This window comes from Gigantopelta aegis, chromosome 3, assembly GCF_016097555.1.
Source record: "Gigantopelta aegis isolate Gae_Host chromosome 3, Gae_host_genome, whole genome shotgun sequence".
NCBI classification, from domain to species: domain Eukaryota; kingdom Metazoa; phylum Mollusca; class Gastropoda; order Neomphalida; family Peltospiridae; genus Gigantopelta; species Gigantopelta aegis.
Window position 1 is genome coordinate 56,294,556 of NC_054701.1, and position 24,078 is coordinate 56,318,633.

At 41.2% G+C, this 24,078-nt stretch overlaps 1 protein-coding gene across 2 annotated transcripts; it reads right to left on the minus strand.

The window, feature by feature from the left end:
* Positions 1-1,676: 1,676 nt before the first annotated feature.
* On the minus strand, positions 1,677-20,384 carry LOC121368288 (protein unc-93 homolog A-like). 2 transcript variants are annotated; one of them, XM_041492953.1, is made up of 4 exons: positions 20,002-20,384; positions 5,929-6,912; positions 5,243-5,510; positions 1,677-4,804 (listed from the first exon to the last, which is right to left on the minus strand). In XM_041492953.1, exons 2-4 carry the CDS (start codon positions 6,832-6,834, stop codon positions 4,581-4,583), a joined length of 1,398 nt encoding a protein of 465 aa, XP_041348887.1. In that variant the 5' UTR covers positions 6,835-6,912; positions 20,002-20,384; the 3' UTR covers positions 1,677-4,580. The 2 variants fall into 2 exon arrangements, with proteins under 2 accessions (XP_041348887.1, XP_041348888.1); XM_041492954.1 differs by lacking the exon at positions 20,002-20,384 and adding an exon at positions 11,358-12,302.
* Positions 20,385-24,078: the final 3,694 nt, after the last annotated feature.

Here is a 24,078-nt window from a genome sequence, read left to right on the forward strand (position 1 = left end):
CCTAAATAGTTGAGGGTATGCAAACAAGACTGTAACACTGCCTGTACTACACTGCAATACCAAAAGAATATTGCCACTATATCACATTCAGTGAGTCCATGATCTGTCAGTAATTCAGGAATAAGGGAATAATCATTTATAGCAATCCATGCTTGGTCCTTCATTGAAGAAACCATCTTTTTGTAAGTTAAAAAAATATATGTATAAGCTTTAAAACCACTGTTCTGGGTGCTTTTGATTTCAAGATATTCATTGAAAATGTTTCCATATGGCAGCCATCTTTAAATCTAATATGGCAGACATATGATTTACTTATTATTATTTGTACCACTTGATACACAGGTACTTAAAATATAATATATGAGTATAGGCTTCGCAATCATGGTTCTATCTTGCTTAAGTTTTATAATATTATTTAAAAAGTGTTATATATGGCGGCCATCTTTAAATTCAATATGGCGGACGTTTGACCTACTTTTAGATGCATCAGTAAATTTACAGATCCTTAAAACATGGGTATAGGCTTTGGAATCATGGTTCTATCTGCCTTAGAATGCGAGATTTTCAATATAAATGAGGCTGATGGCGGCCATTTTGAAATTAAAAATGGCCGCCACCAGAGTGAGTTAATTAATTGTGTCCTGTTTTTAAACTGATCCCACCTTGTCATAGAACACTTATGTCAAGTTTCACGCTTTCCTGAAAAAGTGAACGATGCACTCAAATTTTGGACCTTAGCCGCTGGACTATGTGGATTATCAAGACGGGAGTATATTACATGTTTGTCGAGTTATTCGAGAACGTTTATTCCAACAGATTCAGTGGTGTAATAGTTTCAGTACAGCCTGTCTCGGTTAATTTAATGAACGCGTGTTATGAATGTCACAAACAAAGACAGAATATTATAAAGTTATACGTTAATCTTCAGTGTAGGAGGAACCATTTTTATTTCTGGAAACAAGTTTATTGAGGCAGAAATCAAATCAAACGTTCTCAAGGGCCAGTTGTTTAAAAACAAAAAGAGATAATCTGATTATTACATAACGACAAACGTAAAATCAAAGATCATATTGTATGGTTGAAGCTTAAAAATCATGCTGGCTATATACATACATACATACATACATACATACATACATACACACACACACACACACACATATATATATATATATATATATATATATATATACATACTGTGTCTAAAATACACACATCTTCCTAAATCTCACAGACCTTTAGTTTAATCCACAGGGACTTGTAGCGATTTCTAATGCAGTTCTGCAAGTCTGTCCATTTCGAGTTTACTCATTCAACTTACTTAGAGACTGGCACAAACGTTACAGGAAGAAACTCGACACCCCATCAAAAGGCGACTGTGTTTCGAATAGGGGTGTCGGGTTTCCTCTTGGAATGTCTTTATTAATAATAATTTTTAAAATGTTTAATGCTCTGTTGGCTAGCAATTTTCTTTTCAAGTATGTTCGTTTCAAGTGTGTGTGTGTGTGTGTGTGTGTGTGCGTGTGTGTGTGTTGTGTGTGTGTAGGCGTCTGTGTGTGTTTTATGTGTAGGTGTACGTTTGTGTGTGTGTGTGTGTGTGTGTGTGTGTGTGTGTGTGCCTATAAGAATGTATTTTTGAAATTTATCGAAGCATATATAAAAACCAAATATCCATGTATGTCAAAAATATTTTATTTAGAAAATAATAGGCCTTTCGTCATTTACTTCATAATCAATGTGACTTATATAAATCATTATTAATTCGACTGGATCTTACTATACATTATAACAAACAAACAAATATACAAACAAACAAACAACAACAGTTTTTTACTACCGAGAAAAACATAACCCGTGTCTTCTTTACTCATTTAAAGAGACTACCCAGATTTGTCTGTTCTTGTTACGCTGTGTTCCATCAATAAACTACTTTATACAACTACATTTACATATTAAAGGCATTTTCTTGTCCAGAAATTATTAATGTCGGTATATCTGATGCGTTTCTGATCGTGATAATGTTTGCAGTAACTCCAATTATATTTGTTCGTATTTCCCCGATTATTTGGCATAAAACTAAGTTTGTACTACTGGATTAGCAACAAGGGATCTTTTATATACAGCATCCCAAAGAAAGGATAGTACATACCACGACATTTGTAACATCATTTGCGGAGAATTGGATGGAACGAGAAATAATCCAACTGACTACTGATGGTGTCAATCCTAGACCGATAACGTACCAGGTCTAGAAGAGCTCTTTACCACTGGGCTACGAACCGCAAGGCATTGCAAAACCGTATTTAGGTGTGTGTGTATGGGGGGGGGGGGGGGGGGGGGGGGGGGGGGGGATTCCTCGGATTCTCCAAAGTAAAAAAGTTAAACATAAAAATATCCTCTGACTCAGTCCCGGGAAGAAGGGGGAGGCGAGACTGAGGTGGACGGAATTTGGAATGGGTATTTGGTAACCTGAATCCTGAAACCTGAAAACCTGCGATGTTCAGAGCAAAAGTTAGAGGCCAAAAAAATAAACTTTGAGTGCTCAGCCGAAGATTTGAAGGTGATTGGAACAAAAAAAACATAACAAAAACAAAACAAACCCTGATACTAACCCTAAGTTTAGAACAGTTGGCTAAATAGTTTAAAGTCCGAAATGTCCTGCCAGACACGGAGAAAAAAGATCCCAGAAGAGGTTCGTGCTACGGTGACGAGATCTTCTCAATGAGAACCAAGCTCAGCAGCACTTGGTCGATGTTGCTGGCTCTACTCGGGTGATATTCTACTCAGAGTACGATTTTCAACAGTTAGTGGATGGTGTAACTATCCATAATGATGTCTGGAACGGCTTGCCAGTAGACGTCTCCCCAACGAACAGTCTCTATCACACATGGTTTTACGCCGGGTTCTGAATGTGCTAGCAGTAAAAGGGGTGTTGAGCCCGTTCCACGAAGCGATCTTAGCCCTAAGATCACCTTAAGTGCGTAACTACCTTATGCAGTTACGGTGATCTTGGTGCTAAGATCGCTTCGTGGAATGGAGTCCTGAAGGTTGGTTCTGTCGTAAGGCCATCTGTCAGATTCCGGGCGTATGGGGAGGTGGTCCAGCTGTGACTCTCCTGTGTGATGTTGGTGTGATACTTCGGCCGAATCTTCCCAAGGGCCACCTCCCATGGCGTGGGTGCATTCGGCTTGAAGACGCGAGAGCCCTGTAGCAGCAAGACCAACGGAGACGGGGCCATGTCTACCCAGAGCTCACGATCGGTGCGGACGGGAGCTCTCGGGGACAACGGAGGATAGTTCGTTAGTTTGTTTTGTTTATCGACACCTATAGAGCACATTGATTTATTAATCATCGGCAACTGTATGTCAAACATTTTGTAATTTTGACATATAGTCTTAGAGAGGAAACTCGCTACATTTTTCCATTAGTAGCAAGGGATCTTCAATATGCACCATCCCACAGGCACAATAGCACATACTATGGCCTTTGATATACCAGTTAAAGTCCGAAGCTATTTCTAGCTGGAACTAGAAATAGCCCAATGGGTCCACTGACGGGAATCGATCCTAAACCGACCGCGCATCAACCAGGCGCTTTACCACTGGGCTACGTCCCGCCCCGTGGTGTGAATAGAAACTGGCGGTCTCTAAGATTCTATGTCAGAATTACCAAATGCTTGACATCCAATAGCCAATGATTAATCAAAGTCCTCTAGTGGTGTTGTTAAACAAAAGACCACCCCCGGGCCGCCGTTTCCTCTTCCTAATTCTCCTCTTCTTTTCTTTGTCGCCATACAATAGGGTGACAGTCGCTTATTGTCCCGGTATAAGATATTCGTATGATCGCCCCCAAGAGAGCAGGAAATCACACTTTATCTTACCGGCTTCGGTGGTGTAGTGGTTAAGCCATCCGACATAAGTACTGGGTTCGCAGCCCGGTACCAGCTCCAACCCAGAGCGAGTTTTAAAGACTGAATAGGTAGGTGTAAGCCCGCTACATCAACTTCTCTTTCTCACTAACACTAACACCTAACCACTGACCCACAGTCATGGACATACAGCTCAGATAGCTGAGGTGTGTTCCCAGGACAGTGTGCTTGAACCTTAATGGGAAAAAAGCACAATAAATAAGTATAAATGAATGAATGAATGAATGAATCAATCAATCAATCAATCAATCAATCAATCAATCAAACAAAAAAACTGGAATGCCACTCCCCTTCCCAACCTTAAATAAATGTGACAAGAAAGGATAACCAATCAAATTATTCACTAACAACTAACCCATTGTTATGGACAGACATGCTCATAGCCCAGCTAGCTGAGGTGTGTATCCTTAATTGGATATAAGCAAGAAAATAAGTTGAAATGATTATTCATGAGCGCTACATAAATAATAATGACGGTTGTGCCATAACCAGTCGACCGGTGCAGCCAATCAGATTGATTAAGTATTACATGTTTTTTATGACAATGCTCCCAGACCCTAATTTTGGGATTGACCAAAGCTACAATATATACTATATATCAACATATCATATATGTTCGTTGTTTTAATACATTTTCTCGTTCATGGCCTATTCAAGGTACCCTTGTTTCACTTGTCGTCTGCTTGCGAATTAACAGCTCAGTAATGATGTATCCTGTAAATCCCAGCGCCATTAGACCAATGGCAATATAGAGAAGTGTCGTCAGAGTTAGGAACATGCCCGCCGTGAAGGTCAAGGTGAACGCAACAGCATTCCAAGTGTGGTAGTTGGCAAAGGCAGAATCGGCTGCTTTGAAGAACACCATGCCAATGAAAGCTGGAAAATGGTTAAAAAGAACATAACTATGTACACCTGCATTGTTATAGACATTTTAACATATTTCAACGCTCGAGAATGGCAGGGGTGGAGGGAGGTGTGTGTGGGGCGATGTTTTTTAATAGTTTGTTTTCTTTCAAGACACCACTGGAGCACACTCATTTGACTTTGTTTAACGACGTAAGGTCTTAGAGAGGTAACTAGCTGTCTTTTTCCATTAGTAGGAAGGGATCTTTTATATGCACCATCCCACAGACAGGATAGCACACACCGTGGCCTTTGTGCACTGGCAGGAACAAGAAATAGTCCAGTGGACGGGGATCGAGCCTAGACCGACACTCCTTATAAACACCTATGCTACTGAGCTACGGACTGTTTTAAATGTTTAACAATAGAAAAGATCCCAGCTTAAAACAAAATCTGACTCTTGATACTTACAGTTGAACTGCATTCTCAGGATTCCTTCCGACATTCCATAGCCAACAGGGATTATGAAGAACATGGCGTATGGCTGATTGAGGGGGTTCCAGAACAACATCATCAACAGCATCCCCATGTTCAGGGCGACGGCTACGACCAACTGCACGATCCGGCCCGTGTACTTGGCAACTCGCCCCATCAGCAGCGCCGTGATGGCAGTCACAAGTCCGTGAGACGCCATGATGTAGCCCACGTTGTAGATGCCAAGAGCGCAGCTAATGTAAGACTGAAGAAATAGATTTTAAAAAAGGTTAATACTGTTTGCTGTAACGCAACCCAAATATGTAGTTTTTAAAATTATTTCTTCAATACATATATACATATTGTATATATCTGTGTCCGTGTACAGGCTCGTTAATTCCGAGGGGCGGGTGGGGGGATCACACGAAGACGAAATGTACGGTTTTGTACTCTGTATAAATAAGAGATAATTCATCCCATCCCCATTAGAGCTTGTGCTTCCCCACTTCAGATACCGTTCCTATGGGGTCTGTCTGTCTGTCTGTCTCTCTCTCTCTCTCTCTCTCTCTCTCTCTCTCTCTCTCTGTGTGTGTGTATGTATGTATGCGTGTGTGTTTTTGCGTGTGTGTGTGTTTTGAATTTGTTTGCTTACTGTGGTACAAAATGGCTAACATTGTACTCACTTTAGTGTATGCTGTGAACAGAATTCCTTGACTCATTGCCGTCGCCATAAACAAAGGAATGACTAGAAGCAGACGGATGTCTTTTAGAGCCGTGAAACAGGAAACAACAGACTGTAACAACCCCTTCCTGTCTTCCACCTCCCCTCGCTTCTCGAGGGGCTTCAGATACACGGCTGTCAGCGCGAGTCCGGCAATATCAAAGACGAGAAACACACTCAGCAAGGTGTACACTATATGTTTGACTGGATCTGTAACCGCCATTGTGGCGTTAGAAGAAACGTCCGGACTGCTCAGAGCACCGCACGTTCGGGAGGAATTAAAAAACGTTTCGTTGTACGAACTCCGGGTGAGAATCACCGACGAGATTATGTTTCCGAACAGATCTGTGGATTCGTAGCACGTGAAGAATATGCTGTTGAGCGTGCTGAGGATGCCGTAGAGACTCTTGCCTTGGTCGAAGGCGTACGCCTCGCCACACGACGTCAGGTACAGGCCCTGCGAGGTCCACATCGGCCCCGAACTGAAACCCAGCAGGATGGACGACGGGATCAGGGTCAGCCAGTGCGGGTAGAAGTTGGTGGCGGTGTACAGTATGTGACATATCCACGCTAAGACTAGAGACCTTTTGGCGCCAATGAGCCGAATGACAGACGGCGACAGAGTTCCCGAGAGGATGATGGCGCCGTACAGGCAGGCAAGGGAGGTAACCCCGAGTCCTTGCTCGTGGTTAAGACTGCTCTGCAGGTTCTGGATGGAGAGGTAGGCTGCGAAGACGAACATGAAGGAGAAGGACACGACGAGAGACTGGCGGAATGGCTTCTTCATGGACGGAGGTTTCCTCGGTGGCAACTCAGACCTGCTGCTGTCTACAAAACCCAGTTTGTCATTCAGCGTCACTTGGGCCATTTTGAATTTTAACCCTGCGTAAACCACGTCTGGTACACTTCAGATAGATGGCGGTTCTTTGATGCTATGTGATGTTATCTGTAAAATTATTAAAAAAACCGGAAGAAATAATTCAATTTTATGTTATGAACTTGTAAATAGGTTAACAAAGTCTTCGTACTCAGGAATGCTAGTACGACCATGCATATATGTTACCAATTGGTACAAATTACAGTTGTAAAAAAAGAAATATGTGTTTAACAATGAATGAATGAATGATTGAATGGATGTTTAACGACACCCCAACACAAACATACACATTGGCTATTGGGTGTCACAAAAGGTAAGTGTTTAACAAAGCCTCAACACGTTTTAAACTACCGCTAGTAGTCGTCTAACATGTTGTTTCAACGGTTGTTCGCGTTTAGTCTCTACATGTCCGAGCCTGTCCTAGCAGCACTGGAAGATTGACCACCCCACTCTAAGAAGAAATAGGAAGCAGGGTCGGCCCCTACTACTCTTTTTCTAGACTTTATCTTGCTTTATAGTGATACCATCTCGTATCCTCCGGAGTCGGGCCCGTCCGCACCACTATACCAACCCATGACGACTGGACTATACCCTAATCTGATACTCTCTCTCTCGTTCAGACGGATTCGGCTTCCCAAGATCTGTATTTCAGCACAGCACTACACCTTCAACGTCTATCGACTGTCAATCTAGGGGTTTTCTTGACGGGATGCAACCCATCTCGTCCCTTTAAGCTGTGCACCCAAACGGCCTTAATGAGGCCACTCGCGTGGACATATCGATCGGACTTTAAGCTTTTAGATCTGCGTTCAAAATTTTATGTCGAAATTACTTCTTTTTTTTAAATATTATTAAATAGTCCGATCCTCTCTTCTTTCTCTTATTTAATTTTGGACTGTCCTTCTAAAATGCTCCAAATTATATAATTATTCGGCCGAGCAGTCAATTATTTTTATTTTTGGCTTGTAACTTTTTATTTTTTATTTTTATTCTATTAACTTTTTTACTAATTGCTATTTTCAAAATTCTGCCCATTTTCACCCCCCCCCACCCCACCCCCCCCCCCCCCCCCCCCCCCCCCCCCCCCCCCTCCATCCCGAGTCAGGCCACTTATCTTATCGGAAGGTCGCACTCGGGATGGGCGTGTTCGAAACCCTAGTGATATATGGGCACGTTCAACATGTCGAATAAGAGAAATACAGGAAACTTGCTATCACCGCTTTGGTAGCTCCTTCCAATAATACAAACAAGGGATCTTCAATATGCACTTTTTATAAACAGGCCATGGCCTTTTATGCGCTAGACACCAGGCAGCATTGCATTTAGGGTGATCTTAGAGCTAAGATCGCTTCGTGGAACGGGGCCCAGGACAGGAAAGTAAGCACGTTGTATGACAACCATCTTTCATCAGATAGTTTTCCGTGTGTAAATACATGTAAAGGTCTTCTCTTAAGACCACCTTCTCACAAAAACAACATTTAATAGCCTTAATAATTCGGGGGTTTTTTGGTTGTTAAAATCAATTAGCTCTAGAGGTTTCGTTAAACAAAAACAAACTTTAACGTTTTCGAATTATCTTCGAAATTCGCATTTACTGCTTTTGTAAATTTTCTCTAAAAAGAAATACCTTTTTGCACTACCTTTTTATAGCCGTCTGACGAGAGTATTCCAGGGGGGCAATTTAAAAACGCGCGCCCCTTGTTCTGCCGTGTAGTATACTTTAACAGCGGCTGGCTACATCACATTTGAAGATCAAGTTCAAGTTATCAGTGAACACTGACAATAGCATGCATTGCCCATCGGTTAACATACTTCGTGACTATGATAACTAAAAATAAATCAAGTTTTTCCACGTTAAGGTATCGTTTTCGTAAATTACAATTGTAGCAGGAGGTGCACGAAATATTATAGAAACTTATCTAAAGTGCGATAGTCTGTACAATCGATGCTTAGACCATGAGACATTTAACGTTGGGGAAGGCACGGCGGAACACGGGGGGGGGGGGGGGGGGGGGGGCTGGACGGGTGGAATAATATGGAATCAAACATATTATTGGTAGTAAATCTCAAAGCGGAGGTGAATTTTACTTGTAGAAGGCAGGAAATTGTATTTAAGGACATCTAGTTGTCAAAATTGTATAGGGGAGCATACCTCCGAAATTTTGCTTTGCGTCTTCGAACTCAGTCAGCTATTTTACTTTATTCCTTAATCTCATTGTCATTTAGTGTAAGTGTCGGGTACTCGGGTACTCGGAGTCCAATAGTTTTAGACTCGTGGAGCCTTTATATACAGGTAGTATTATTTTACATTCATAACCATTTTATTCTGGATAGTGTCTAGTGTTGAAATCATTTTATATATTATGCAGTTGAAACTATAGACATTATTTAGGATTTACTTTGTGTCCCTATTTATTAATCCCTGCCAGTAATGAGAAGCATGTTTTTATCAGATGTAACATATTTCTAATTTATTTCCAATTTTGGAAACGTGAGCCAGTCGTACCTTTATTATATTTCTGCAAGGTTACCAATGTAGTAAACCACCAATATACTGAATGAGTTTGACCATTATACAACACAGTAGGTTAAGTATACCAAAACCTAAAACAAAAGCTTGAGTTACTGCTAAAATGTTACTGTTAATACGTCTCCTACATGTGCATACTGAATAATATATATTTAAAGTGCAGTCCTACTGCAAATTCGTGACACTTTAGTAACATAGCCGACGACAGGATAACTTAGTGGCCACACTGTCAGTATATCAGCTACCAGTATAAAACACAGTTGTCATCACATTTATTTAATATTTTATACTAATAATTACTGATAGACACATACTTGTTTTCAGTTATTTTAATAAACACAGGTACATTTGATTTTAGCTAGTATCAGTGTACCAGTTAATTACTATATACTGTATTTGTAACATTTACAGAGTGCCACTAAAATTAGGATTAACTTTTTTATGTGGAAGTAGGACAGTCAGAAGTCAGAGATGTGTCCTGCTATATAAATAATTTTAAGGGTCAGATGATATGGTGCACTGTATTAATATTTATGGTAACATGTTGATTAAAATAATGGTTATACATATAGCAGCTGTATGCACAATTATGTTTATTACTAATGACATCTTTTCAATTTGATTTGGTGGTATATATCCTAATGAATGTGTTCTCTACCTGGCATATAAAAGTGTCACCTAAGTAAATAACAATAAATTGTAAACATTAACAAACCAAACATATCCCCCGCCGAATTCAAACCTGGGATGCCAGTTATGTTTGTTCAATAGCTGACCTGTGCAAATGCAAATACATTCTTTCTGCAGAGTTCTTATATTCTGACTTCTGTAGTGTCAAGTTAAATATGAAATATTGGCTAACACTACTCTTACTTAAACTATAGCATAAATAGCCCAACCAACACTGAAGTGACTGGTGATGTATCGTCTTGCATATAACCCAATGGGTTGCTGTTGTTTTGTCCACTCCTGATCATTCTTGTACCTCACACACCTACTACAAATAAAGGATATTCGTGCATCTTTGCATTAAATGTATCTGGCTTTATTTGTTGACAATTCAGTGTTAAACTATGCATCATAAGGTTGTACAATGAGACAGCTATACAGGTGGAGTGCATTCTGCCTCAACAATAAGGACACTTATGGGTATATTTATGAAGGCAATTGTTGTCTTCTTCCCAAATCAACAAACTGACACAAGTCTTATAAATGATATAAGCATGTACGCATTCATGCATTTAACATATAAAATATAAAAATGTTGAAAAATAAAAACAGAAATAATATATGGTTTTGTCAGACGAAAGGAAATGTTTTATTTAACGACGCACTCAACACATTTTATTTACGGTCATATGGCGTCGGACATATGGTTAATGACCACACAGATATTGAGAGAGGAAACCCGATGTCGCCACTTCATGGGCTACTCTTTTCGATTAGCAGCAAGGGATCTTTTATATGTACCATCCCACAGACAGGATAATACATACCACGGCCTTTGTTACACCAGTTGTGGAGCATTGGCTGTAACGAGAAATAGCTCAATGGGAATCGATCCTAGATCGATCGCGCATCAGGCGAGCGCTGTACCATTGAGCTACGTGCCGCCTTGTCAGACGAAGTAAATTAAAAAGAAGAGTATTGGCTTGTAGTTTAATTAAGCCTAATAGCTATATACATGTTCTCAGTACACATACTTATAGTGTATGAAAACAATGTAGGAAGTATTTACCAACAGTCACTTCGTACGACAGCACGGCTGTTATACCTTGTGATGGATGCAAGGGGCCGCTGCCCCCGAACATCTCCTTAAAGTACCTTTTTAGTTTAAACCTAAATCCCCATATTCATTTCATTATTATTCTTTTACTATGACCCCCGCCCCATCACATCCCCCCCCCCCCCACCTCAACACCGCACCCTAATTATTCCAGGAAGGGTTCGGCTCTGTGACAGTAAATTAGTACTAATTACATACCTGTACGGGGACAACGGGCTGTGTAGCACTGTCATTGCTTTAATCTACCGTGCCAAGTACACGTGGCTATCACTGTTTGTGAACACTATAACCAGACGGCCAACACTTCACGGGGTCCTTGTATGAAAACAAACCCGACACTCGGCATCCAACTCGATCGAACCACCAGTACCGTAGTACTGACTACACCGTTATTTTTATATCTTGTTTATTTAGCCGATAGCCAGACAATTGCATCAGACCAGCATTCACCTTTGACCCACACTTGAAAACACCGGTCGTGGCGCTAGTTGCAATATATTAGTGTGCAGCTCAACAGCGAACGGTCGAAGAACAGGTTGGATAAATTTTGCAAACAGGCACATAATATGCAGCAGTGTTCCGAGAAACGAAAGAAAAGCTGTGCTTGTATAAGGAGTTAACACCTCGGCATGGTGTATACTCGAGGACCGCGAACGTAAAAAGGCAGGAAGGGAAAACATAGTTTTAGTTAACGACGCACAACATTTTTATTTACAGGTTATATGGTGTCGAACATATGCACTTAGTTAGGGGCTGGGGAGTGGGCACGTAGTTTTGATGCGTGTTATGGGACGACAGGCAAATATGAAAAGTGATGGGGGGGGGGGGGGATGTGTGTTTGGGAGAGTCATGCCCCCTCCCAGCTACACCTAGATAACGAGAGAGGAAAGACGCTGCCGCCACTCCTTGGGTTACACTTTTCGATTAGCAGCAAGGAATATTTTATATGCATCTTCCCACAGATATAACAGCACATTACATACCACGGAGCAACCCACACTATGTATGTATGTATGATTTTATAAAATTTAATACAGTGGGGAAAAAAGGTTTCATTTGGGGGGTATGGAACCCGTACCCCTCCCCTTGCTGCGCCACTTCAGGTAGCGTCTTTGAATATGGACACGAGCACGAAAATGAAAACAAATTCATAAAGGCACCCCCCCCCCCCCCCCCCCCCACACACACACACAGGTTGTCTGTCTCGGACGCTGGTTATAGTCCAAACGAATACTCCGTCCCATGCTCAGCCACTGGCTGTGCCAGAGACTGGACATAGCGGACATGGGACAGACGTGCTTGAACCATGTTTGGACAGAGGCACGTCAATAAACTTACTCAACTCAAACGACGATTGACGGAATGTCCCGAATCCGCGGAATGTCAACAAAAAGGCCTCTGTATTTAAAGCCGTACCCCTGCGTGTGCTGTAACCTCGCCGTGGTGCAGGGGTGTAACATTCTCTTTGAGAATGGCCAATACAGCACAAAATTGAAGTTTTGAGTAAAATTCAGTATCCGTAAAATTCTGTGATATTTGTGTTTTTGCACCGTTCTTTACACTGTTTTTGTTTGTCTTGAATTTTTATATTAATGTTGATCATCACTTTATTTATTTGCATTACTATAGTTTGACACCCAATAGCCGATGTATTTTTCGTGCTGGGGTGTCGTTAAACATTCATTCATTCATTCATTCATTCATTCATTCATTCATTCATTAAAGCCGCAGTTTCAACTTCCCAAGTTCCACTTCCGAGCCACTTTCGGAATACTAAAAGCAAAACCTATTGGCTCTCTTCACTATTTCAATTAGAACGACCATCAAAATTGCGCCAAACTTCCTTCATGTAAACGCGCACCTCTTCCTCTTTGACATAATCCTACGGGACTTTCAAAATTCCATAGCACCAATTACCCCCCGCCTGTCACCAACTGCTTGTCAGTGCAGGCGTTCCCTCTCTACAACCCTCCCCCCAACTCTTTCCTGTCCTGGACAGAGGGAACCGGCCAAGGCCGGTCCCTGTGACCAGGATAGGCGTGTGCTACAACAGCTTGCTCTGAATGTGCACGTAAATCTCTTTCTCGTTCTCGTTCTCGTACTTCCCAATATAGCAATGCACCCGCCCCCATTTAATGGCCCAGCACGTACTATAATAAGGAGCTGGACAAAAGAATACCGGCTCCGAGTACACAATTGCACTGCACCCAGGGGAAGCTGGACAAAAGAATACCAGCCTACCCTATCCCACCCCCAAATACTTGTTGCTGGTGGTCTACTTGGTACTTGGTGACACTGAAGAGGAGGACGTCGTTAACTGCAACAACAACAGGATTTGGAAAAAACCCGGAACGACAGCGCCTTGCCTACCGATTGTCACGCAACGACTAGAAGCGGCCAGGCCCTTTTTAAGGGCCCTATGGGCAACCTAGGGAGACACCACAGCATCACAGAGGTCTAATTAACGAGCTACTCTCGATTCACTGATGACAAAACCTATATTAGCTCAGCTCCGGAACTTTCTTTTTGACCGACCGTTCAAAATTGCGCCCAAATTCCTCAATCAAACTTGCGCACCTTTTCTCTTTTGGTACCGGCCTCGGTGGCGTCGTGGTAGGCCATCGGTCTACAGGCTGATAGGTACTGGGTTCGGATCCCAGTCGAGGCATGGGATTTTTAAATCAGATACCGACTCCAAACCCTGAGTGAGTGCTCCGCAAGGCTCAATGGGTAGGTGTAAACCACTTGCACCGACCAGTGATCCATAACTGGTTCAACAAAGGCCATGGTTTGTGCTATCCTGCCTGTGGGAAGCGCAAATAAAAGATCCCTTGCTGCCTGTCGTAAAAAGAGTAGCCTATGTGGCGACAGCGGGTTTCCTCTTAAAAACAGTGTCAGAATGACCATATGTTTGACGTCCAATAGCCGATGATAAGATACAAAAATCAATGTGCTCTAGTGGCGTCGTTAAATAAAACAAACTTTACTCTTTTTTTTCTCTTTTGGCATAATTCTTGGTCCATTCAAAATTCCATAGCACCATTAGCCATTAGCTGTCGGGTTTCTTTCTGTAGTGTGTATATTAGTGATTAATATGTGGATTTTTTTGTATCAGTTAACTCGAAAATGATCGATGTAAAGGTATTTGACGTCAAACATAGGATTGTTGTGGTATTAGAGCGGAAATCTTTGCCAACTTTTTGGTTGTCGGGAATTGCCAAAAAAATACATAGCTTGGTCTCTGATTGTAATGAGAGCGTATTTATGTCCAAATGTCCGTCTAGCTCTCTTACAGTCAGAGTACTCGGGCTAGGTCGGGCTGCTGGTTCTCACTTGCACCTGCAAGTGCAGGCGGTCCCTCCTTCTCACCCCCCCCCCCCCCCTCACCCCACCTTTCCTGTCCTGGACGGAGGAGCCGGCCTTGTGCCCAAGACAGGCGTGCGCTACAAAAATCTAATTAAAATTAGCTCCACTATTACATGTAGATCTAACAGCAGCCAGTTGGAGCTCAGGTCCACCAATCAAAACCTTACTTGCAGAATCATGCCAGTGATTTGAAAATAATTTGAAAATATTCCGAATTATCCTGAGGGTATACATGTTTCGTGTGAATTACGAATGCCTTAAAACATGTGGCTCCCTCCACCGAATCTGTCGACTTGGGCGACACAGTTGTTGGCAAAACGTTCATTGCGTCGTCTGTAAACACGTTGTCGTCCATCACGTCGCTGTAGAAGGAAACGTGACTCGTAGCTGAACCATACTCGCCGCCAGTTTCCCCAAGTTCCACCCCTGTACATTCGTGCACCAGCGAATACGTAAATGTCGATGTTGACGTCGCAGGACGGGGCCAACATACGGTCTTCTAGCCCGTAAACCAGCTTCTCGAAGTCGGTTCCGAATGGTTTGTGCAGACACCTTTTTCAAACCAGGTATGCGTCCAGCAGTGTTCGTTGCTGTGGCAGTTCTGTGACGCAAGTGCAGAACCCGGATGTAGCGATCTTGTGCTGCAGTTGATATGAGAGGTCTTCCACTTCTGGGCCGGTCTTCAGCTGATTGAAACTGCTGGTACCCGTCCCAAAGACGTGAAATGGTGCTCTGATGGACGTTCATGTGGCGTGCGACTGCTGATTGCGATTCACCTAACTGGAGGCGGCCTATTGCAATGTTTCGATTCCGTGGTTAGGCCATCGGTCTACAGGCTGGTAGGTACTGGGTTCGGATCCCAGTCGAGGCATGGGATTTTTAAAAATCCAGATACCGACTCCAAACCCTGAGTGAGTGCTCCGCAAGGCTCATTGGGTGGGGTGTAAACCACTTGCACCGACCAGTGATCCATAACTGGTTCAACAAAGGCCATGGTTTGTGTTATCCTGCCTGTGGGAAGCGCAAATAAAAGATCCCTTGCTGCTAATCGGAAAGAGTAGCCCATGTAGTGACGACAGCGGGTTTCCTCTCCAAATCTGTGTGGTCCTTAATTATATGTCTGACGCCATATAACCGTAAATAAAATGTGTTGAGTGCGTCGTTAAATAAAACATTTCTTTCTTTTGTTTCGATTCGGCAGGCTTAGTCTTGGCATCTTGTAACTCGTCTACGTCGAAATGGAAATGAGGCATCATTGCGAGCATTGCAGTTTTAAATACCCATCACGGAACGTGGTAACTTCGGACTTTGGTAACTTCGGCCTAGTAACTTCGGACCCGAGTAATCTCGATCCCAGGTAATTTCGGACCGGTAATCTCGGCCTCCGTATTAATGAACGCAACTTATATCTGGGTTATACGCAAACGAAACTTTGTTGTTAAACAACCTGATATTATTATTTTAAGATGAGTTTTTTTATTTAATTAAACATTATTATATATTCATTGTACATTTTGTTGTGTATATTTTGTTTATTAACTTTTAAACATTTATTCTGCTCATACCCCGTCCCCTTCTTAATATGGTTTGATTCGGTAGGTGTTCCTGATTTTAATCAGATGTTATGCCCACATTAAGCATGTTTGAATCCTTGGCATATAAGCATTTTAATACCTATCAAACAATCCGAATTTAGCCATTGGTGAAAATGCATTGAGAGGCCATTTAGTGTATGTGAACTGTAATTTAAAAGCCCTGTTTGAATAAAGAAAGAAGAAAGATTAGCAGCAAGGGATCTTCCCACAGGCAGGATAGCACAAACCATGGCCTTTGTTGAACCAGTTATGGATCACTGGTCGGTGCAAGTGGTTTACACCTACCCATTGAGCCTTGCGGAGCACTCACTCAGGCTTTGGAGTCGGTATCAGGATTAAAAATCCCATGCCTCGACTGGGATCCGAACCCAGTACCTACCAGCCTGTAGACCGATGGCCTACCACGACGCCACCGAGGCCGGTCCCTGTTTGAATATGTCGGCAATACCTGGATCACGAGCGCTGTTTGGCCACCATCATCTTGGAGCGTCTACGGACTCAGTATCCGTACAAATAATGATGTTGAAGGGTGGCACAACAGACTAAATAAACGTGGTCGCCCACATATGCCATTTTATATGCTGATTACCCTGCTTGGTACCCTTGCAAGTTTGATTGGTGAGCGAGTCAAAACTGAAACGTCACCAAGAAAAAAAATACCGGGATCTTCAAAGAAAAATCTTTAACTACTGGGGAGAATATGTGGAAGGCTCACGTAGTGCGCTGCAGCTTCTACGTTCATGTTCCAAATTAAATGGACCCGTTCAGTAGAATGAGACATGTGGTCTACAATTCTCTGACATCTGTGAACTTTCAGTTTACTTTTAGAAACTGTATGCCTAGATTACTGATTAATAAAAATAGTGCTTAATCGTTTATATAATATTTGATGTTATCACAAATTGTTTTAGTTTATTGATGTAAGCATATAAATTTAAAAAAAACGCAACATTTATTTATTCAGGATTTTACTTTTACGTTTGGAATATATATATATATATATATATATATATATATATATATATATATATATATATATATACACAATGTATATATATATATATACACAATGTATATATAGATATATACGTTTGGAATATATATATATACATATATGCAAGATTCATTCAGATCACGATTATCGTAGTACTATTATCTGTACTAGAAAGATAATTACCGATAGGTGCTAAATAAACAATATGAGAAGCCGGCATATGATCTAGGATTAATTCGTTCCACTTCCGAATTTATATTAACTTACTTTGTGACTGACGTGAAAGGGTCAATGAAAAATTCGTAAATAAATATAAATTATTTTTTGTATTTCTTCGGATAGACTTAGTCGTTCGAGCTATATATGTTTAATTTTACAGTTCGGACTAATAAACTGGTTCGAGAGAAAGCTTCTGTTCGATCCTAGGGGTATTCGACCTATCAGCACCAAAATAAAAGGGTTTAATAGAGAGAAAAAATCGGGACATTGTTCTTGGTTCGAGAATACCGGTAGGTTCGACCATTGGGCGTTCGAGCCAATGAGATTCTACTGTATATATATATATATATATATATATATATATATATATATATATATATATATATAGATATATATATAGATACACACACACACGCACACACATACACACACACACACACACACACTAGTAGTTGGTTAGTATATATTTTGTATTCACGACGCGTAAAGTATGATGATAATTGTCCCTCAGATATATCTAGAGTATGTACTATTAAACTGGATTTTAAATACAACTGGTAAAAACTGTCTTAACAAAATATTTTAAAATGTTTAGAAAATAAAGATATATATGAAATTGAAACGTCTTGTTTTATTTACTAGAAATAGAATATATGTACAACTGGGTATATGTCCCATACTTTTGGAGAAATATGCGTATTGAAATGAACGTTTGAACTGCATATGCCATAAAATGAAAAAACGTATTTCATTTCAACTATGTTCGTTCTTATATTCAATTAAGGTTCAAGCACACTTGTTATGGCACACCTCAGTGGTTAATTGTTAATAGATATATGTTATTGAGAGTGTTAATGAGAAAAAAGGAGGGTGTAGTGGCCTTACATCTACCCGTTGTGCCCTTAAGAACTCACTCTGGGCTGGAGCCGGTACCGGGATGCAAACCCTGTACCTGTCATCCTTGTAAGACCGACTTTTGCTTAGGCACTGCGCCGTCGAGACCAGTAGAAAAATGTCATCGGAATTCCACTTAACTAAGCCGATGGGGTCCGAGATTACCTTGGTCGAGATTACTCGGGTCCGAAGTTACCAGGCCGAAGTTACCCCTATTCCCCATCACTACCCCAATCGTTTCCCCGAGTTTCACGTGCATTCGCCAAAACGTGAAATGGTCGCACGAATAGACCCTTAACGTTTCATAAATAAATAATACAGGAACATTAGAAAAGCATTTGCTTGTCGTTAATAATACAATGCATGCCATATCTGCTTCTCTGTCTTGGACAGAACTTTCTGGCGAAATCACAGGTTTACAACAGCCATGTTTGACCAGTTCCCCGACTGACGGACGCCTGCCAAAAGTGACCCACGCCCAGACAATGTGCTTCATTTGCATGTCGTTTGCAGGTTGTTAGATACACCTTGTACTGAATGAGCACGCATGACTGACGACGATAAAGAGCTCGTGTTATTTATTAATCGATTCGTGTCGTCAAAAATGTCTTGTCATCACACGTGGTATCAACATGTACATATACTTCTATACATAGATCCTACACATTGTTCTACGCTACTGTATCGTTACGCATACGAATATGAACAAACACAGTAAACAGCCACCAAAGAAAGCATCAAAATGTGACCCTTTATCTGCAAAAGGCTGGTCAACGCAGGTACATGTATCTTGTTTTTAATATACATGGACCGGGTGCGGCAGATTATAAGTAAAGATGGCCGCTGATGTGGGTTTGACTGACAAGTCTGTGGAACAATATTTTGTCGTGGAGGCGGAGCGTAACCCAGTGGTAAAGCGCTCGCCTGGTGCGCGGTCGGTCTAGGATCGACCCCCATAGATGGCCCCATTGGGCTATTTCTCATTTCAACCACTGCACCAGGACTGATATATCAAAAGCCGTGGTGTGTGCTATCCTGTCTGTGGGATGGTGCATTATATAAAAGATCCCTTCCTACTAATGAAAAAAAAAATTCTAGCGGGTTTCTTCTCTAAGACTGCTAGAATTACCTAAATGTTTGGCATCTTATAGCCGATGGTTACTCAATCAATGTTCTCTAGAGGTGTCGTTAAACGAAACAAACTTTAACTTTGACCTATAACATGCAGGGAGGCGTACATATGTCGTAAGTGGTAGGGTCTCAGGCTGATCCGGTATCGACGTTCTGTCTCAGATTATGACGTAAATGTACACAGTATATGTTTAAAGCCTCCTGTTTGTATTAATATGAACATTGAATAATTATGTATCAGCATTTATTTTGAATGTTTATATATGTGTATGTATATATGTATGTATGCATGCACACACATGTACGTACACACATACACACACACACACACACACACACACACACACACACACACACACACACAGAGAGAGAGAGAGAGAGAGAGAGAGAGAGAGAGAGAGAGAGAGAGAGAGAGAGAGAGAGAGAGAGAGAGAGAGAGAGAGAGAGAGAGACAGACAGACAGACAGACAGAGAGAGAGAGAGAGAGAGAGAGACAGAGAGACAGACAGAGACAGAGAGACAGACAGAGACAGAGAGAGACAGAGACAAAGAGACAACAGAAAACGCACAGAGATAGACACAAACACACCACACACACACACACACACACACACACACACTAATAATGTATTTATACACTTACCCGTCATCGACATAGTGTTTTATATGTTGTCTAGTCACGCTAGCACCGAATGACACTGCACATTCTGTAACACCAGCGTCAACCTCAGCCAGGTGTCAGATCAGTACGCGAATGAAAACAAGTACAGGTGGTTCAAACCAACTGAAACCGCATGCCGCGTGTACCCACCCTTCACAACGTTTTTACGACCGTGGACTTCCGCGAGCCAAGATCGATTGGAACCCGGAATACAATTGATCTGAGAAGCAAATAATGCAATTCGCTTATTGACCACACCTGGGGTCTGATGCATGAAACGAGACAACCGAAAGTCTCCAACAACTCATAGTCCCGGACTGAATATGTCAAGACATTGGCCATCGCCAGTTTTTAAAGCATGGACTTGACGTGTGACTACGACAACGAAGTTCGAGACTTTAGCACGTTAGTCACAGCGTTTGTTGTATTTCTATTTATAAACTAGGAAATCCCGAGACATTTCTAAATATATCAATAGAAAATATTTTATTGCAATAAACATTAAAATATTTTCTATTGATATATTTTGGGGGTTTTGGTGAGTATTGCTAATGAAATTAATATCGTGGCACTGTGGGACAAATCATTACTAAGGTGAACATATATGAAGATTTAACTGTTTTATAAAATCGGAGAAATTAGTGTTTCGCAGTAACATTTTAATATAGTTTTGAATAATTGTGATGTGATAAGTTTTAAAATTAAAATCCATCACAGGATTAAGCGCCACGCTATTTAAAAATCCTAGATTTGCGCTTGCCTATTAAACCATACCTGTAATTCGCCAAAAAATAATAATTTAAATGTCCCCTTTACGTAACATCGAAGACAATCGGATACCCCCTCTCAATTAAAACAACACATGCGTTATATATACAGTAAAGCATATAACATTGGCATCACGCGTCTTATATATCTATGACTTAAAATAATTATATAACAGATTACCGAACACATTTTAATATTTTTATATATTTTAGTAAAAAATAATTGTATAGGTTTTCGCTAGTTAGATATATTTGGAAACAACTCGTAAAACATAGGCATCGGAAGATGGTAAATGGGGGGGGGGGGACATTAAATGTGAGGTCATATATTAATGTGAATATATAAACATAATTTAAATTGTAATCAACTCTGGTCGTATTAAATCAGTTTCATTATGAACATTATGAAAAATAAATAACACAAATATTTATTCAAATCCATAATCTGATTGTCCCCCACCCCCACCCCCGTCCCATCAAGTGCACCACGACTGGTATATCAAAATCCGTGGTATGTGCTATCCTGTCTGTGGGATGGTGCATATAAGAGATCCCTTGCTGCTAATCGAAAAGAGTAACCCATGAAGTGGCGACAGCGGGTTTCCTCCCTCAATATCTGTGTGGTCCTTAATCATATGTCCGACGCCATGTAACCGTAAATAAAATGTGTTGAGTGCGTCGTTAAATAAAACATTTCCTTCCTTCCGTTTTAAATGCCCTTTTTGATAAATGGAGCTCAGATAATTTGCCTTCGACAAACTGAAATTGCCCTTTTTATAATTTTTATAATAAATATGGGTATAAATTCAGTTAACCCTATTCGCAAGTAGGCTTATATATAGAACGCATCAGTGAATGTAACTTCAGCTATACTGAATGTAACCGGCTGTCAGACTATTGTATTTACGCCTGGGTTGTAGCAGGTCTTTTATTTGGCTTGTCTACATTCATGCATTCCGACATTCACGTGAAAGTCTCGGAGTTCGCAAATAGTCCGAGACAGTGTCGTTGTCTCGCTTTGTGCATTAGACCTCTGAGCACAGTAAACTACGGCTACTGGCTATCTTATATATCTTACACATCATTGGCTGATCCAATAGGTAGTGGAAAAAAGTTCCTGTGCATTACTAAAAGTGGTGTGAATTTCTTATTTGTAAGTAAATCAACACAATTATTTGACAAATTATTTATTTGCTATTTACGATCAATACCAAATCCAGAAAAAAAAATGTCTGGCATTGTCGTTACCAATCTCTGGGGTCATGAACAGGGGTGGCGTCGAAAGTGAGTTCACAATGTCAATGCCGTGTATGGCCACCGTGTGCGTGCACACAGGCCTGACAACGACGTCTCATTGATGACACCAGATGGTTCAGAAACCCTTGTGGGATGTTCCAGACCTGAAGAAGGTCACGACCCAGTTGGTTCAAGGTCAACGGCTGGTTTGGCAGGAGACGTAGGCGTCTCTCCATTTCGTTAACACGTCTGTAGACTCGATTTCGACCGTCACTACCGTCCAAATGGAATCTGGACTCGTCGGTGAATAGCACACCTGACCAGTCGCGACGGGTGAATCGTAAGTGCTGTCTACTCCATGCTAGACGCGCATTTCGGTGACGTCGTAGCAGAATAGGACGTATTACTGGGCGTCGCGACCTGATGTTGTACTCCAATAAACGGTTGCGAACTGTCCTGGCACTGATTACTCTCAACCCAGGGATGGTTCTGGCTGTCAAAGTTGCCGCCCGAAATCGATTCAGAAGATGTGTTACCCGAATATGGTTGTCCTGTGCTTGTGACGTCACACGCGGGCGACCTGAACGTGGTCTGTCTCTGATGTTGCCCTGCTGTTGGTAACGTCACCAATAATTTTGTATCGTGTTTCGATGCACGCCAAAACGTCTTGGACCTCGTTATGCGTCATTCCAGTTTCGAGCATACCGACCGCGCAGTGACGTTCAAATTCAGATAGGCGTGGCATGACGTCAACGCCGTTTAGAATTAATCAAAGTTGTTTTTCTAGCCAGTGGTTTTGTCCTCTACCGTTTTCCGTTGCAAAATGAACAAGGACATGTGCACCTGTACCACGTGATCAGCAAATCAGGTTACGAGTCGTGCACGTGCGGCACATGAACAACACGTGCGATTGCAATATCGAGGATAAAGTTTTCAACATAATGGTTGGGCACATGTCTCCTGAAAATTTTATTATTTTACAACTTGCGATTATGATTTTATTCAACTTTTTACTATGCACAGGAACTTTTTTCCTCTAGTATATATTAGTGTTCGGTACGAATATTCCCTCGCTAATTTACTATTCGAAATATTCGAATAGTATATATTTTCAAGTATTCGAATATAGGGGTGGGAGTGGGAGGGGGGGGGGGGGGGTGTGTATCTTAGAGGAAAATGACTCTAAATGAAATTCTTTGAAGTCTTGCATGATGCTTGCCACGTGCATTCAGTCCGGCATATAAGGCATGTGTCAATTTTCATAATATTTAGAGTATTAGTAATGAAAGAAAGAAATGTTTTATTTAGCGACGCACTTAACACATTTTATTTACGGTTATATGGCGTCAGACATATGGTTAAGGACCACACAGATTTTGAGAGGAAACCCGCTGTCGCCACTACATGGGCTACCGGTTGAATGCAGGTGAAAAGAAAATAGCAATAATAAAATATAGTCAACCTCAGACCTTGTCCTCTAAGGGGAGTTATATGTCTCTCTAGCTACCCATCACTCCCCTGAGATTAGTTCAAGGAGAATAATATATAGCTCCCTTTGGCATGTGAATATTAATATTTTAAATTGCCCCCCCCCCCCCCCCCCCCCCCCCCCCCCCCCCCCATAATCTAAGTTAGGGGAGCAATTAATAACTCCTCTTTGTTATTTTCATGTCACGGTCTACAACCTACTAAAATATAGTGTTACCTCATCAAACAAACATACAAATGTTTTAATAATAGGGTTTAACATAGTATATTTATTAATAAAACACAAAAACGTACCCGAGTAAATAATTGTTAATATATACTACTCAAAAGAATTTAAGGGTCAAAAATTTATAACCAAATAAGTTTCAGAGTGTATTAGATTGATGATGTAAACTACACCAAATTTTTTATTTATTGTTCCATATTTACAAAAAAACACAAATAAACGTCATTGTATACAAGAAAGTCACATGACATGCTGTCAAAGTTGAAGGTTGTCAAACATGGATTTTACACATTAGAACATTCGTTTAATAGTGTGTGAATCCACCCCTGGCGCGAATACACT